The sequence below is a fragment of the Lycium ferocissimum genome, chromosome 7, assembly GCF_029784015.1.
Source record: "Lycium ferocissimum isolate CSIRO_LF1 chromosome 7, AGI_CSIRO_Lferr_CH_V1, whole genome shotgun sequence".
Classification (NCBI taxonomy): Eukaryota; Viridiplantae; Streptophyta; class Magnoliopsida; order Solanales; family Solanaceae; genus Lycium; species Lycium ferocissimum.
In genome coordinates, this window is record NC_081348.1 from 30,221,965 (window position 1) to 30,237,061 (window position 15,097).

At 36.6% G+C, this 15,097-nt stretch overlaps 2 protein-coding genes across 4 annotated transcripts; both read left to right on the forward strand.

Moving 5' to 3' along the window:
- Positions 1 to 726: 726 nt before the first annotated feature.
- Positions 727 to 2,852, forward strand: LOC132064282 (stress-related protein). Its single transcript, XM_059457213.1, has 3 exons — positions 727 to 945; positions 1,038 to 1,262; positions 2,273 to 2,852. Exons 1-3 carry the CDS (start codon positions 907 to 909, stop codon positions 2,690 to 2,692), a joined length of 684 nt encoding a protein of 227 aa, XP_059313196.1. The 5' UTR covers positions 727 to 906; the 3' UTR covers positions 2,693 to 2,852.
- A 2,051-nt stretch (positions 2,853 to 4,903) lies between these two features.
- Positions 4,904 to 14,765, forward strand: LOC132064283 (ATP-dependent Clp protease proteolytic subunit-related protein 3, chloroplastic). 3 transcript variants are annotated; one of them, XM_059457215.1, is made up of 10 exons: positions 4,904 to 5,299; positions 6,512 to 6,613; positions 8,079 to 8,201; positions 8,992 to 9,051; positions 9,476 to 9,572; positions 9,676 to 9,749; positions 11,257 to 11,310; positions 11,391 to 11,474; positions 11,592 to 11,716; positions 14,371 to 14,765. In XM_059457215.1, exons 1-9 carry the CDS (start codon positions 5,024 to 5,026, stop codon positions 11,685 to 11,687), a joined length of 966 nt encoding a protein of 321 aa, XP_059313198.1. In that variant the 5' UTR covers positions 4,904 to 5,023; the 3' UTR covers positions 11,688 to 11,716; positions 14,371 to 14,765. The 3 variants fall into 3 exon arrangements, with proteins under 3 accessions (XP_059313198.1, XP_059313199.1, XP_059313197.1); XM_059457216.1 differs by having other exon boundaries at positions 14,469 to 14,765; XM_059457214.1 differs by having other exon boundaries at positions 4,905 to 5,299; positions 14,483 to 14,765.
- Positions 14,766 to 15,097: the final 332 nt, after the last annotated feature.

The following is a 15,097-nucleotide window of genomic DNA, read 5'->3' on the forward strand; positions in this document are numbered from 1 at the left end:
GCAAGAGAAAGAATGTATTCGTTTAGAGGGAGGAAATGAATAGATGAAAATGACCTCATGAAGATTTTTTATGTCTACGATACTTTCAAAAAATTCATGTGAATATAAAAATCTTCTCAAACAACAATATACCAATATAATTTTACAATTGAGGTTTATGGAGGATAGGAGGTACGCAGACCTTATCACTACCTTTGCAGGGTAAAAAAGAGGTCATTTGCACGTTGATCCCTATTTTGTGCTGGTCTTTAGTTTTTCTCCTTCAAATAGGCTGATATTTAATTTTTGTCTTTCAATATCGAACTTATACCTAGATGGACATAAATTACGCATTATAATATTCACAAATTATGCTAGTTTTCTTAAAGAATTTATTTCTTGGTCCTATAAATACAAAAAAAATAAAGACCAACTCATTTGAAGGACAAAAATTAAAGACCGGTTCATCTAAAGGGAAAACCGTGCAATTACTTCGTATAAAAAAGACATAAATTAGATTTGTAAAGGGCTTATAAAATTAATTTTACCAGGTAGTATTACAATTTTAGCTTTAGCTGGACTTCTAGAAGATGGTGTTTCTGAAAAGGGCAAAACTAAAAATAAATACCTTACCAATGACTTAGCCCACAAGTAGTCAGCAAAGTCCACCTCCTTCACACAATAGAGTACTCGAAATAGCAAAAAATAAGGAATAAGTCGGTTTCTCATTGGCCACGCGGTTAAGTTTCCTTTGCCCCTCCACTTTCCTCGATATGCGTGCCGTTCGTCCTTTATAAAGTCGTCTTCCCAACGCTAACCCAAACACCAAATAAACGAAACAACGCTTCTCATTCATTCATTATAAAATATACATTTCATACTTTTCACGTTAGCGACCCTTCGTTCATATCGAATCTCTATTTTGTAATGGCTGAAACAAACCCTAAGACTCAACAACCCGAGATGGTAATTTGAATTTCAACTATTCCGTTGTTTCCTTGTTTGTATCGATTTGATGATTTTTTTAATTATTTTTGGTTTGATTTTTGTGATTGAAGGCTCAGACAGAGGAAGAGAAATTGAAGTATTTGGAATTCTTGCAAGTGGCGATGATTCATGCGGCGCTATATGTGGCGAAGGTGTATGGTTACGCTAAGGAAAATTCAGGTCCATTGAAGCCTGGTGTTCAGACCGTTGAAGGCACTGTTAAGACCGTGGTGGGACCTGTCTATGATAAATTTCATGATGTCCCTGTCGAAGTACTCAAGTTTGTTGACCGCAAGGTATATTCCCTTGTATAATTGACATGGAACTTTATTTTTTATTTTATTTTTACCTATTCATGGATTTGGGTTTTATTATTGTATTTCAATTTTGGGTATCACTATTGGAATTTTACATTTTAGTTTCATGATGTCGCTATCGAAGTCCTCAAGTTTGTTGACTCCTTAGGGCATTTGCTGAAATTTCATTTACTGTTACATTACTTGTCATGGGTTTGATTGAGTTATAGAAATTCACATGTTTGAAATAGAAATTCGAGATTTATTTGTGTTGTAATTGATTTTCTTGGTCTTGTATATTCGTTCATAACAAAAATTGTTTGGGGGTATATTTTTGTAAGTTGATTTATTCTCGATTTAATTTATTCATGTTTTGGCATGTGCACATCGACGAACTGAATTAGCTATTTTCGCCTTGGTGTACCTCCTTAAATAATTGAGATTGGATTCACACGGGTGGTAATGGTGGTGAGCTTTTGTTGTTGGACACAAAGTTAGTTAAAACAAGTACTGCTAGTATCATTAGTTAGTGCATACAGATCCATTGTAGGAATCTCATAATGTGGATTCTCTTCAGATTTTTCAAAATATTGTAGACTCTAGGGCTGTTGGGGTGCATATTGGCTCTGTATTTTGGCTTTCATGTGTCTAGTCTATTGCTATTGCTAATTCAATGCTGGTCAGTGAATCAAGTGATAATAATCTTAGGCTAATGTATAAAATACATGACTGCTTCTCCTTTTGTGAAAATAGGGTTAGGGTGTGATTGAAACATGGTGCTAACTGGCGCGGTATAGTCATATTTCTTATATAGTCGTACGTCTTTAGTAAATCACCTCATAATCACGTCATTCGATCCTACAGTCCGTTGAAATGTTCCAGGTGTTTATTACAAACATCGAGTTAAATTGTTCGACCTTTTCGATCAGTTTGGTTACTATTTTACTGGATTGGATTCGCACCGCATTGACATGTGTGTGGTTGACATGAATTTGATGACCATTTTGCAGGTTGATGAGTCTGTTCGTCAGATTGAGACTCGTGTTCCCCCTATGGTCAAGCAAGCTCCTGCAACTGCTCGGTCTGTTGCAGCCGATTTCAAGAGTGCTGGTGTGATAGGAACTGCATCAGGACTTGCAAAGACAGTCTATGCCAAGTATGAGCCCACCGCCAAGGGACTTTACACCAAGTATGAGCCAATGGCTGAGCAATATGCAACATCAGCTTGGATCTCTCTCAACAGAATTCCCATTGTTCCTAAAGTCACTCAAGCAGTTGCCCCAACAGCTGCTTACTATTCTGAGAAATACAATGTGATGGTTCAGCAAACAGCAGACAAGGGATACAAGGTTGCTTCATATCTTCCATTGGTACCTACTGAGAAGATTGCTAAGGTGTTCACCATTCAGCCACCTGTGGCTTCCAACTAAGAAGGACCTACTGATTTTACCTTTACTTATGGTTTATAAGTAGTAGTAGCTTAGTTCTTCATGACGGTCTCCGTATGATCTGGACTGCCTTGGAACAGTTGTTATTTGTTTGTTGTTTTGTGGATTGTTTATTATGTGAAGTAAATTTCGTGTTTATTTATTCAGTTTTCATTTTTGAAAAATGTGCCCCAGGACAAAGAGGGATTCCAGAGCAACAAATAACTTTTTTTGTTCGGGGGTGGTGGCGTCTCTTATCAGCCCATTCGTTGAAGACTATCAAGTGTCTTTGTAAAGCGGGAAAATAGCTTCCTACAAATGAATTACTATAATTATGGTAATTTTTCAGAATATTGAATGGTTATTATGTAACAAAATGGTCCTGAAGACTAGATTCTACTCCTACATATTGATGTTTTCATGCTAGTAGAAACATCATTTGCTAGTGATCGAGCAGCACGAATGGGCCATCCTTCACGATATCTGCTAACAATTAACAATGTATTCATATAGGTAATAGCTAATCATTTACCAGGAAGAAATTTTTAAGACACTTTTTTAGGTAGAGTATTAAGAAAGAACAGTCTAAATTGTCTAAGGGCACTAGTTTCGCGCTTTTTTTTTTTGTTGCTATATTACTATTACTACTAGTACTAGTAGGTAGCAAGGGTGTGAAGTCTCATAACTGCCGTAACAAATAAAGTATAGGTGTGGAGTTTGTACGTCAAGAGTTTAGAAGAACCAAAGCCAAGTCGTTTCAGAAACAATTTGATTTGCAAACATAACGTGATAGATCCTAGATCAACTACCTCATCGCGCAATCGTAGTAAACGTCGAGCATTTCTCTTTCTAAATGTACCTTCTATTTCTTGTTTCTCATTGTGCCATTGTCACCGACCTACAAATGCTTTCTAATAAGTCTATTAAATTTTACGGTACAGTACGTATTTGCACAATTAGGTTAAAATTTATATATAAGTCTATATAACAAGAATCTATATATAATATAAAGCTAGACATAGACAAGATGATGTGATACATCTCTATGGCCTAGGCCTTAGAATACCATTTATCTTTTTTTGCCCTTTTTTAATTTTCTCCTGATTTATGTTTTTCAATGTGTGAATAATAATATCTCATTAATCCTACAAGAACTGCGATGCTTTTATTTTTCTATGTCAGTTTTTCACGTGTAACTTTCCTTAGACATGTTTTTGTTGTATGAATGTGTGTGTATTTATCTCTTTTCAGTTGGTTAGATTCTTAAAGAGAAATTGATAAATTTAGTTTTGACCGCGCGAAGCGCGATTAGATTAACTAGTTGAAGAATAACCTGGTAAACTTTTTAATATAATTTTTACTCCAACTTAAATCTTCTCATGTATAAATATCAGCTAACTTGGTTAATACATTGGTTTACTCGGTTTTTATTGGTAATAACTAATAATGCACATAAATTTAACTAGTTGTTCCTTTTTGGAGTAACTATTTATTAAATGATCCCTTTTATTTCTGTTACAACTGATGAGCCTTTTGGACTACAGTTGCAAATTTCTTTTGAACATATTGATATTAAAGATCTTATGAAAGAATATTAATCACAGTTCAAAATTTGTAAATTATTCCAGACACTAGTCAATAATATGATATATTTCGTCCGTGAGGTTGTGAAATATATGATCAAATATCAAACCTGGTTTAAAGTTTGTCTTGGACGGCTTGAACAGGTCAGGTCATGGTATATTTGCGTAAATACGTTTTTTGTACGGATTGTTCTTCAAAGACATTGGTCTTTAATTTTTGTCCCTCAAATTGTTGGTCTTTAATTTTTGGCCTTCGCTTAAAAAATTGATCGAAATATCCTGAGATTCCGGATTCAAATCCCGCTCAGTCAAAAATTAAAAAAAAAAATCGCAAGGCAGAGTTTGCCTGCAAACTCTACCAGGTAGAGTTTCTACCTTAAGACAAACTCTGCCTTGTCATTTTTTTTTTTTTAATTGAGCATGGTTCGAACCCGAAACTCAGAATTTTTTAGAAGAAGGACAAAAATTAAAGACCAGCAATTTGAGGGACAAAAGTTAAAGACTATCCCCCAAATAAGCTCAATCGTGCAAATTGCCCGCGTAAATAAGCCGATACTTGCGTGGATTCTTTAAGCCCATTCCAATGTAACGACATGGGCTGGTCGGATCTCTCATAACCCGACTTGTTCAAGTCGCACTATCCAAATTCCACATCCTCATAGCTGATACTGCTTGTGCTCAAAATCTCTTCCTTTCAAGCTTCCGTTTGAAAGAGACTAGAAAAAATCAAAATTCAACTGTGCAAAAAATTATGGCCACTTGCTTACGGTTGCCGATGGCATCCTCAATTCCATGTTCTTCATCTTCATCGATGCCGCTAAAACATCGTAGTTTTAACATTCGTTGTGCAGCCAATAGTTCGAAAATTCCCATGCCACCTATAAACCCTAAGGATCCATTTCTAAGTAAGCTTGCATCTGTTGCTGCAAATAATCCAGATGCACTCTTCTCGAGACCTCAAAATTCTGATATGCCGCCTTTTTTGGACATTTATGACTCACCTAAGCTCATGGCTACTCCTGCTCAGGTATATAGTTGAGTTTTTATTGTACCAGATGATTAATTGTTAGTCCTCTGTCCTATTTGTTGGCAATGTAGTGAAATAGTCTTCCTTGACCACATTTTTTTCAAATATTTTTCAAGTATTTTTGTTAACTATAGAAGATGTGTTGCACTCAAGGGTGTGACCTAGTGGTCAATGAAGGGGGTTGAGAATTATCAGGTCTCAGGTTCAAATTCCAGTGGATACAAAAACACTACTCCCTCCGTCCCAATTTATATGAGGGTGTTTGACTTGGCACGGAGTTTAAGAATGAAAGGGAAACTTTTGAAACTTGTAGTCCAAAATAAGTCATAGATATATGTGTGATTAGAAAGCATTTAATTAAGGGTAGTATGAGAAGTTTAAAGTTAAATTGCCACTAAATAGAAATATGTCATTCTCTTGGGATTGACCAACAAGGAAAGAGTGTCACATAAATTGGGACGAAGGGAGCAGGTGATTTCTTTCCATCTGTTCTAGCCTTGGCGGACAGAGTTACCTGGGACTTATTCTTTGGTGCGGGGTGGCAGGTATCCCGTGCAATTAGTCTAGGTGAGCGAAAGCTGGTCTGGACCCCACGGTTATTACAAAAAAAGAAAAACTATAGAAGATGGCGCATCTCATGGGTTGTAACTCTGCTGTAGATAAAAGCCTAATATCTAAGTGGAGAAGGGTAGAAGAGTAGGCCATTATCTATCGAGTGTCCAACCATGCTCCACGGACCCTTTGGGGATTTCTCAGCTATCAAAAAAAAAAGGAGGAAATCTGTCAATTAGAGTACTCTGCACTTTATTATGTATTTCATAAACATGTAATTTTTTTCTTCTAAAGAATAAGAAATCTATGTCTAGATTCAGACAAGAATTGGATGTGTTGACACTTGACGGAAGAATTTTTTATTTTTATCCATATGTTGTAGATTTTTTTTGATGAAGTATATGTTGTAGATTTTATTGGTGAATGTTTTAGAAAGAAACTGCTAGGTTGCTTATGTAGTTAGGATTCTGTTCTGAGACTGAATTCATTTGGTATGCCTTCATCATTTCTTTTTAAGCTTTGGAATGATTTTGTTCTCCAATTTTTTAGTGTTGTTAATTATATGTAAGCAAGTAGTCAAGTTCTGGAAGCCTTTTGTGTTTAGTTTTTATTATGTTCTGATTGATATTGTTTGGTCTGTGTTTTTGCTATTTGAATCAGGTGGAGAGATCAGTATCATATAATGAGCACAGACCGAGGAGACCTCCACCAGACTTACCCTCTTTGTTGCTCCATGGTAGAATAATTTATATTGGCATGCCGGTATGCCATTTTCTTCTTCATCATAATCAGATATTTTCCCAGTTACCCTGTGCTTATTAGTGATTTTTGCAACGTTTTGGCATAAGTAGGTATTTGTAATTAAAGGCTAACATTCAACTCGTTCCTACTTCCTTCGACCATCTTATTCTAGTTGGTTCTTGTGCTTTAATGCCTTGTTGTTGCTCAAACTATATACTTTCCCTGGTAAATTTTGCTGCCCTTCCACCCTTTCTCTTCACAGAAATCACGTTCTTATAAACAATTATATAAATAAAGTCTTAGATTCAAATCTCAGCGGAGGCAAAAACAGTGATTTCTTCCCTTCTGTCCTAGTTGTTTGAAATCTAAAGGCTTAGTGAATCAGACGCTTCTTTGAGATGCTTGTATTGGACACTGTCATCCCAATCTGTATACCATAGCTGTTAGATCTTCAAAGAAACTACTTTGTTTCTCTAGCGCGACCTTTCTGCATTAGTTGGGTGTCTCTTGTTTGTACTGTTCCATTTTATTAACAAGGTTCTCATGCCCTATCTGCAGCCCCCAGCCCCCTTCCAAAAGAAAAGAAAAATGTGAGACGCATCTGCTACTGCTACTTTAGAATACTTTACTTACATTTGTCCCATTCAACTATCCTATTTTCCTTGTTGGATTAAGCAAGATGTCTTTATTTTTCTTAAAGAGAAACAAAGTCCTGCATTCCTGTGACTATTCTGAAAAAACAACAGGCCTAAGGAAAAGGTCACAGGACCCTTATAATTATACTACAAAATATTAATTCATCAAAAGTTGACTTCATCTCACTTTGAGGATAATGCTAACATTCCCCATTGATATGTTGTCATCAGAGGTTCATTGCTGTAATTCCGGTGACAGGGATGATGATCACGATTATTGGGTTTACATCAGAAACTATGTCGTGAAAGGAACATAAACCATGTACAAGATGATTTATTGTTATTTAATCAAGGCAACATGCCCAAATGTTTTTTGATCATACCATGTCAATGTATGTGTCTTTATTTGTTTACTTGGCTTGGAGGTACAAATGACCATCTATCTTAATTTGGCATGCTAAAATTTTGTAGCAGGCTTAACTAGCAAAGGTCTATGTGCCTTTATAGCTTTTAAACTTTGTAAAATGGAGAAGTCAGATATTGTTCATTTCTTACCAAGGCTTCATATTAATTTAGTCAATTTAGAGCTGAACACTATGATACCTACTTGTTTTGACTATTTGGAGTTTCCATCTGTTGTACTACTTTTAGTCATGCCCAAGGTTGGGCCTTTTGGGATATGTTATATGGTGCTTTGGCAATAGAATTTTGCAAACATAAATATGTTGACGTCCTGAATTCTAGTCTGTTTTGCAACAACTTGTGCATTGCTATTTATTATTGCAGTTCAGTAAATGTCCACTTTACTCTTCATTTCTTCATTAGCACAAACTAATCATGGTTTCTTACAGTTGGTGCCAGCAGTCACAGAGCTTGTGATTGCAGAGTTGATGTACCTACAGTGGATGGATCCTAAAGAGCCAATTTATCTGTACATAAATTCTACTGGGACTACCCGTGATGATGGTGAAACAGTGAGTTTTCATACGGGGGCATGCTGAATGCCTCTCTCTCTCTCTCTCTCTATATATATATATATATACCTATAATTCATCTGTTTATGTGTATTATATCTGGGGAGTGGTGCTAAGTAATGAAGTAATAGGTTTTTTCTTTAATTATTTTCTAAGTAATGAAGTAATAGGTTTTTTTCTTTAATTATTTTCTAAGTGGCTGTTTCTGTATCTTCCATTTCTATCCTTGATATGATAAAGCTGTTTTGAAATACACTTTGTCCAACTTCGAGCTATTTAAAGTGTTATTCTCTAACTTGCTGGCGGATATTTGATGATTGATGACATTTAATAACAGTTAACATGGTTATGAGGATGGGCTCATGGTTTTCGCATTCTTAGGTCAATGGTCAACAATTGAACGAGTGTATGATGACAAAATATAACATGCCACAATTCCGTAAAGTACTCCCCGTTAAGAGTTTTTATGAGAAAAGTTTGTTACCACGACGACTAAGGTTTTGGCTTACTCAAAGCTTTCTTCTCTCGCACTCTGTTGTGGTTTTGCTGATCACTTCTTCAAATTTACCCTATAAATTGAAAATGAGCAGGGAGTGTCTTCATTTTAAACATGAGGCAAATAGATTGGTCTAAAGCATGAGGATGCAACAATTTTCCTGGTCCACAATTATGAAACCATAGTAATAGAAAAATAAATATGGAACACAGTTCTCTGTGCTTGATGGGTATTTGGTGTTGGGGTTGATACGATGCTCAAATTAACCGATGTTGGGATATTTTATCAATGTAGGTTGGTATGGAATCAGAAGGTTTTGCAATTTATGATGCCATGATGCAACTAAAAAACGAGGTAAGGTTGCCAACTCCTCTGTACACCAGCAAATAGTTTTTAGTTCTTGATATAAAGTGTTCCATTTTAATCTAGCAGGGGAACGTAGAATTTTTTCTTATCTAGGCCTTCTTGTCTTTAGTCAAATTTACTGGATAAGAACAAGCAACATTGGCTTTTTGACCTATGATTTTGTTTAAAGATAAGTTAGTTTTCTTTTCTTTTTTGTCTGATTGTTCTGAATCTGCGTGAGAGTTTTGGCTTTTTTCAAAGTCAGTTACATTCTTTGTGTCAAACTTAATTGGGAGAATGTATAAGTAATTGCTTCCTTAATCTCTAGGCATTCAGAGGAAGTACGTAACTTCATATTTACTTCTGAAAGCATAGTTCAGCCTGTTCCATTTATGATTTTGTTAGCACTCTCAGTTGTTAATTACCTGTGCAGATACACACTGTAGCGGTTGGGGCTGCCATAGGTCAAGCATGTCTCTTGCTTGCAGCTGGTAGTAAGGGCAAAAGGTTTATGATGCCACATTCCAAAGGTGTCAAGTTTTCTCGTTCTTTGTTTACAATTTTGACATGTATTTTATTTCATTTTCAATCTTTTTAATGATTTGTGATGTTTGGATTTATTTTATATTCCAGCCATGATTCAACAGCCCCGTGCGCCATCATCTGGATTAATGGCGGCCAGCGATGTTTTCATTCGGGCAAAGGAGGTTAGTGTCATGTCCTCTTTTAGTTATCTTCCATTTAAGCTACAAAACAGATGTGTCTTCACGGTAGTGACTGGTAGAGCTTGATGCATGATGGTTGTTGATGAAGTCTTTGATCAATGTGTAGATTTTGATCTGCCTTCTATTTAACGAAACTAAGAAACCTTCCTTCTAGGTAAAAGTATCACTGTGGGATTTTTTGTTTTCATTCTCAAAAAAAAAAAAAAAAAAAAAAAAATGGAAAGGTATCACCGTGGGACCTCCTTGCCATTACATTCTACTAGTGAATGGTTAAATGAGTATGATGTCATAAAAAATGAAGAATTGTTGCCAGTATAACCCTCAAATAATTTTTTTTACCTAAAAGATATGAAGGAAAATACAACGTTCTGTTTGACCAATTTAGCTCAATCTTTGACCAATTGGTATACTAGCTGATTCCATTGGATAAGGTTGCCTTTAAAAAAAAATTGTTTCCGCTCGTTCTTTTCCTTAAGTTTTAATAAACTTCTCATGAAAACATTGCAGAATATGAGGTTCTTTTGGTAAATTTATCCTTAAGATTGACACCTTTAAGTTTTAAGTTTTGAGAGAGGAGGTGGGGTCTGTTTAGTTTCCTAGGCCAGATTGGAGGTGTGAGTAATTGGTCCTAAGATTTCACCTCATTGTGCCAATGTAATTATTTTTTCAAGTTGATAAAAATTCTTACATCAAGAATGCCAAATTTCTTAATATTTATCAGTAAGTATACACATCCAGACAATGGGTTTTGAAAGAAAGTCCATGATATTAATCGAAATTGAAACTTTCATGGTCTTAGTTAACATGTTGCCCCATTGTTTGTTGAGTTTGGCTTAGACTGTTATAAAGTGTTCTGTTATCTTAGCATTTGTATCTGTAATTTTTTTTTTTCCTTGCATGCCGAGTCCGAGCTAAAGGGAGGCAAGGGGGTTCAATTGAATCCCCATCACCAAAAAGTTGCACCGCAAAAATCGAGCAAAAATGGTTTTTTCCGGTTATATATGAATTGTTGAATCCCCTTGATAGAAGGGAAGGTTCCAGTGTACTGGCAAAGGTGGGTGGGGGTGGGGGTGGGGGGGGGGGATCCAAAGATTGCTTTGAATCTTTTGTTTATATGTGTGCAAACACTGATGAATACGTGCGAAGGTTGTGACTTGTTCTAGAAATAAAGAACATACAATTGATTGTAAAGTACGTAATTATTAAATTGTTAAAAGGTAAACTACATACTATAGTTAAGGGTATTCTAGTCAAGTTTTTTGATTGTTGGTATTTTAGTCAATTATGGCCTATTCAAATTTCTATAGCATGTTCAGTGTAGACAATTCCCACAGGATGGTGTACATTCTCAACAAAAAACCAACTAAAAGACAAACTGAATTACCCTGGATGAGCTCATCACAAGCTGTCTTATTTAGGCATCAGCTCTTACTTTGTGAACCTGAATATATTCTAATGGGATTGATCAGCTGACTATTCTCTTTTGCAGGTAATCATAAACAGAGACACCCTTGTCAAGCTTTTGGCTAAACATACTGAAAATGTAAGTAGGGGATGTTTATTGCTTGTTGTCCATTTGTAAATCAAACAGAAGGCATAATACCATCTGTTGTATCTTACCAGTCGGAAGAGACTGTTGCCAATGCAATGAGAAGACCATTTTACATGGATTCTACCAGAGCTAAAGAATTTGGCGTCATTGATAAGGTAAATAACTTCATTATCATGTCAACTATGTCATGTCTTAATTGTCTTCTGAAGTTGTTCGAGGTGCTAAAGGTTTATAGGTGGCTTTTCTTACTAACGCCAGTTCTTGGGTTTCAGATTCTTTGGCGTGGCCAGGAGCAGATTATGGCAGATGTTTCTGCACCAGATGAGTGGGACAAGAATGCAGGCATTCGAGTTGCTGATGCTATTTAGATTCTTCCAAGATTATATATAATCTGATGGTATTCTCTTTTCCTATTTGTCTTTTCAGTAGGTAAATGTGGGTTAATAACACATCAAACAAAAAATAAAATTAGGTTTATAAATAAAATAGGATCTAGGGGGAGTGCTTTTGCACGATGTTTCGGGCCTTATGTAATTGCTATCCACAGTCCAAATGTCCAGTCTTGGGTGTGCGCTCGGTGTTAAGAGTCCTACCTTGGTTGAGGGTATGAGTTATAATCTCTTAATGTGGTTTTTGGGTAATTTTCTCCTCTTGATTTAGCTTTTGGATTGAGTTAAACCTTGATCAATTTTTCTTCACAATAGCATCAGAGCCTGTACGATCTCAATACAAACTTAAGCAACTTCAAGTATTCGGTTGGCAGCCGACCTTCCTCTCTTAGCTGTTGGCACTGTTCAACTCTTCAACGGATGTTTTATCGCTTATCATTTTTCACATGGTATAAGAGCCTCTACGTTTTGCCTGCCAACAGAGCCTGGCCTTATGCAGTGTACCGGGCTAATGATTTTCTTCTTCTATTTTTTTTAAACTGGTAATTGTGTATTCCTCAGCATTTAGGACATGCTGGCAACCTTCAAAAAGTGTTACAGCAGAAGCGTAAACAAGGAAATAGAAATACTTACAAGGATTTTAATAAATCTGCAAACTGATCTATATCTTCTAATCCTATTTCTTTACACCAAAAGTAGAAAGATACTATACAATTCCATTTGACTTTCTGAATGGAATTGGATTTATCTTCAAAACATCTCCCATTCCTCTCCCTCCAACCTGTCCACCATATGCAGTGTGGTATTATCCTCCACCATTTCTTCTGACTCTTACTGCCTCCCTTCTTCATCCAACCACTAAGCGAGTCTGCAGTGTGTTCAGGCATAGTCCATTTTGTCTCTGTCATGTTGAGAAATAAGGACCACAATTGTGCAGTGAATTTACAATGTAGAAATAGATGCTTGTTGGTTTCATCTGTTTCATTGCACAAGAAACATCTGGAAGCTATGATGGCACCTTTTCTCTTTAAAACTTCATGTGTCAAACAAGACCTCCTTGCCACCAACCACGTGAAGCATTTCACCTTGTTTGGAGCTGGGCACTTCCATAAGTTTCTTCATAGCTTTGGCTGCTCTCTATTCTGCAGATTGCACTCCCTTTTGTAAGCCCTGTTTACTGAGAATTTCCCATCACTATTACGCCTTCATCTCAGGGAGTCTGGTTCTGTGTTGGTACCATTGAAATCACCAATTATGCTTAACAGGTTGGCCACCCTTTCCACCTCCCAATCATTCAACAGTCTTCTGAAAGTCAAGTTCCAGCCCTGTGCACTCCAAATCTCATCTATTGTGCTCTCTGGATTATTGCATAGAATAAACAAATCTGGAAATTCTTCTTTCCCGGTGTTCGACACTCCTTTTCTTGGCGACCTTCCTCTCTCTGCTATCGGTGGCCACTCATCTGTCCAATGATTGTATAGGCATTGTCTCTCTGTACGGAGACTGGCGTTGTTCATCTATATGACAACCAATGCTACTCATCTTTACTGCAGCCGGCAATCTCTCCTCTAAACTTTGTATTTCTTGTCATTGTTTCACCAATCCAAATTATGTTAATAGTGTCAGAGAAATTTTGCAGAACCATACATCTTTCTAGGGACTGGAAGAAAAAAAAAGATTTCCATGTGTAGTACAGGAATCACTTTCTATGGTTGTGCAATTGCCAATGACCAGAGGGAGAACTCCAACCCGCAGCCACTACCCTTCGGGTGCGCACAAGGTAAACCCTACTCCAGTGCAATAGCTTGCAAACCACACAGGAGAGATAACCTGCACTAGGCAAGTCCCGTGCGACCAGCTCAACCCAGAAGGCAAATCCCCTGTCGAACCTGAGACCTCCATTATGGAAGTCCCATGCTCAACCATCTGAGCCACCCTTGCGGGCGCTAGTGGGAGAACTCTAGCACTATCTTTGTGCAATTGCCAATGACTGATGACTCATTAGAGGGAGAATTCTAGCAGGATTTTTCCTTTTGATGATTGTGCATTATTTATTCTTAACGAAATTATGGCGGCAATCTGTTAGGTTTTGAAAATAAGCAAACTCAAGTTGTTTTTTCCACATTGAATTTGAAAGAGTGTGTTGAATGTTGAGAGAAAAAGTTAGTAGTTTTTAGATGCATGGAACTTAAATGAAGAACATATTGTAAATATTCTATGGGATACTTTAAGATATTCTGTAATTTAAGTATCAAATAGTTACATACCATATTAGAAATAAAGATTATTACCTTCTATATCCGTTGCCCCTTCCTATATATGGAGCTTCACTTGTACATTGTTGATCGACTAATTTCAATAAGTAGTTTTTCTTCTCTTTCTTCACAATCCGAATGTTGACACTAAAAAAGGTGATTTCTTCTCATCTACTTGAGCCTTGGTGGGTAAAGTTATCCGGTGCCTTTCTTTGGTGGGAGGTAGCATGTATGTGATGGACTAGTCGAGGTGTGCACAAGCTTGGCCCAGGCACCATATCATTAAAAAATGATTATACACGAATGTTATTGTCCATCCTGTTTTACTGTTGCATGAGGGATTCGTGGAAGCATTTAGTTTTTAGTGTTAATGAGTTAAAGTTTATACGTTTTCTTTGGTTTGTTAGGTATCATACACTGCGTTCAGTAGCAGATATCTTTTTGGAGAAGCAGCTATCCTGTTCAGCTGTTTTAGAGACTTTATGATCCTATTAAGCTCTTCTAGCTATTCATTGGCAGGGAATATTGATGGAAGCGTTTCAACCATCAAGGACTGAAACTCTGGTTCATTTCACAAGAAAAGAGTTACCAAATGAGAGAAAATTCTGCTTTGAGCAAGTCCTGAAATGGACGCACTTGCTGTAGCTCTCCAAGATTATACAGTATTATGGTGGGATACTTGCTCATAGCAACCAATAATAGGGTTCTAGCTTGGATAAAAAGCATTGTACACAATATGTTATTGTCGTTTTCTGATTTTGTGAGTTAGACAATTATTATCTCATTGCCCGTTTACTGACTACATTCCTCGTTGACAATTTTTTCTTTTGATATATGAAGTTTTTTGTTGTCATCTTATAACAGCTTTTTGCCACGCAACAACAACATGGGCTCGTTTGGTATAAGGGATAAAGATAAATAATATCAAGATTATATTTGAGATAAATTTATCTCACGTTTGGTTGGGATAAAATGGTCGTATAACTAATTCGGGATTAGTTATATCGGGATTGTAGTGTTATTTTATCCCTGTGGGAGGGTGGAATAACTAATTTCGGATATTATCCCAGGATAAGTTATCCTGAGATAACTTGTTTCCAACCAAACGACCCTTGAAATGTAATCTTACAAAGT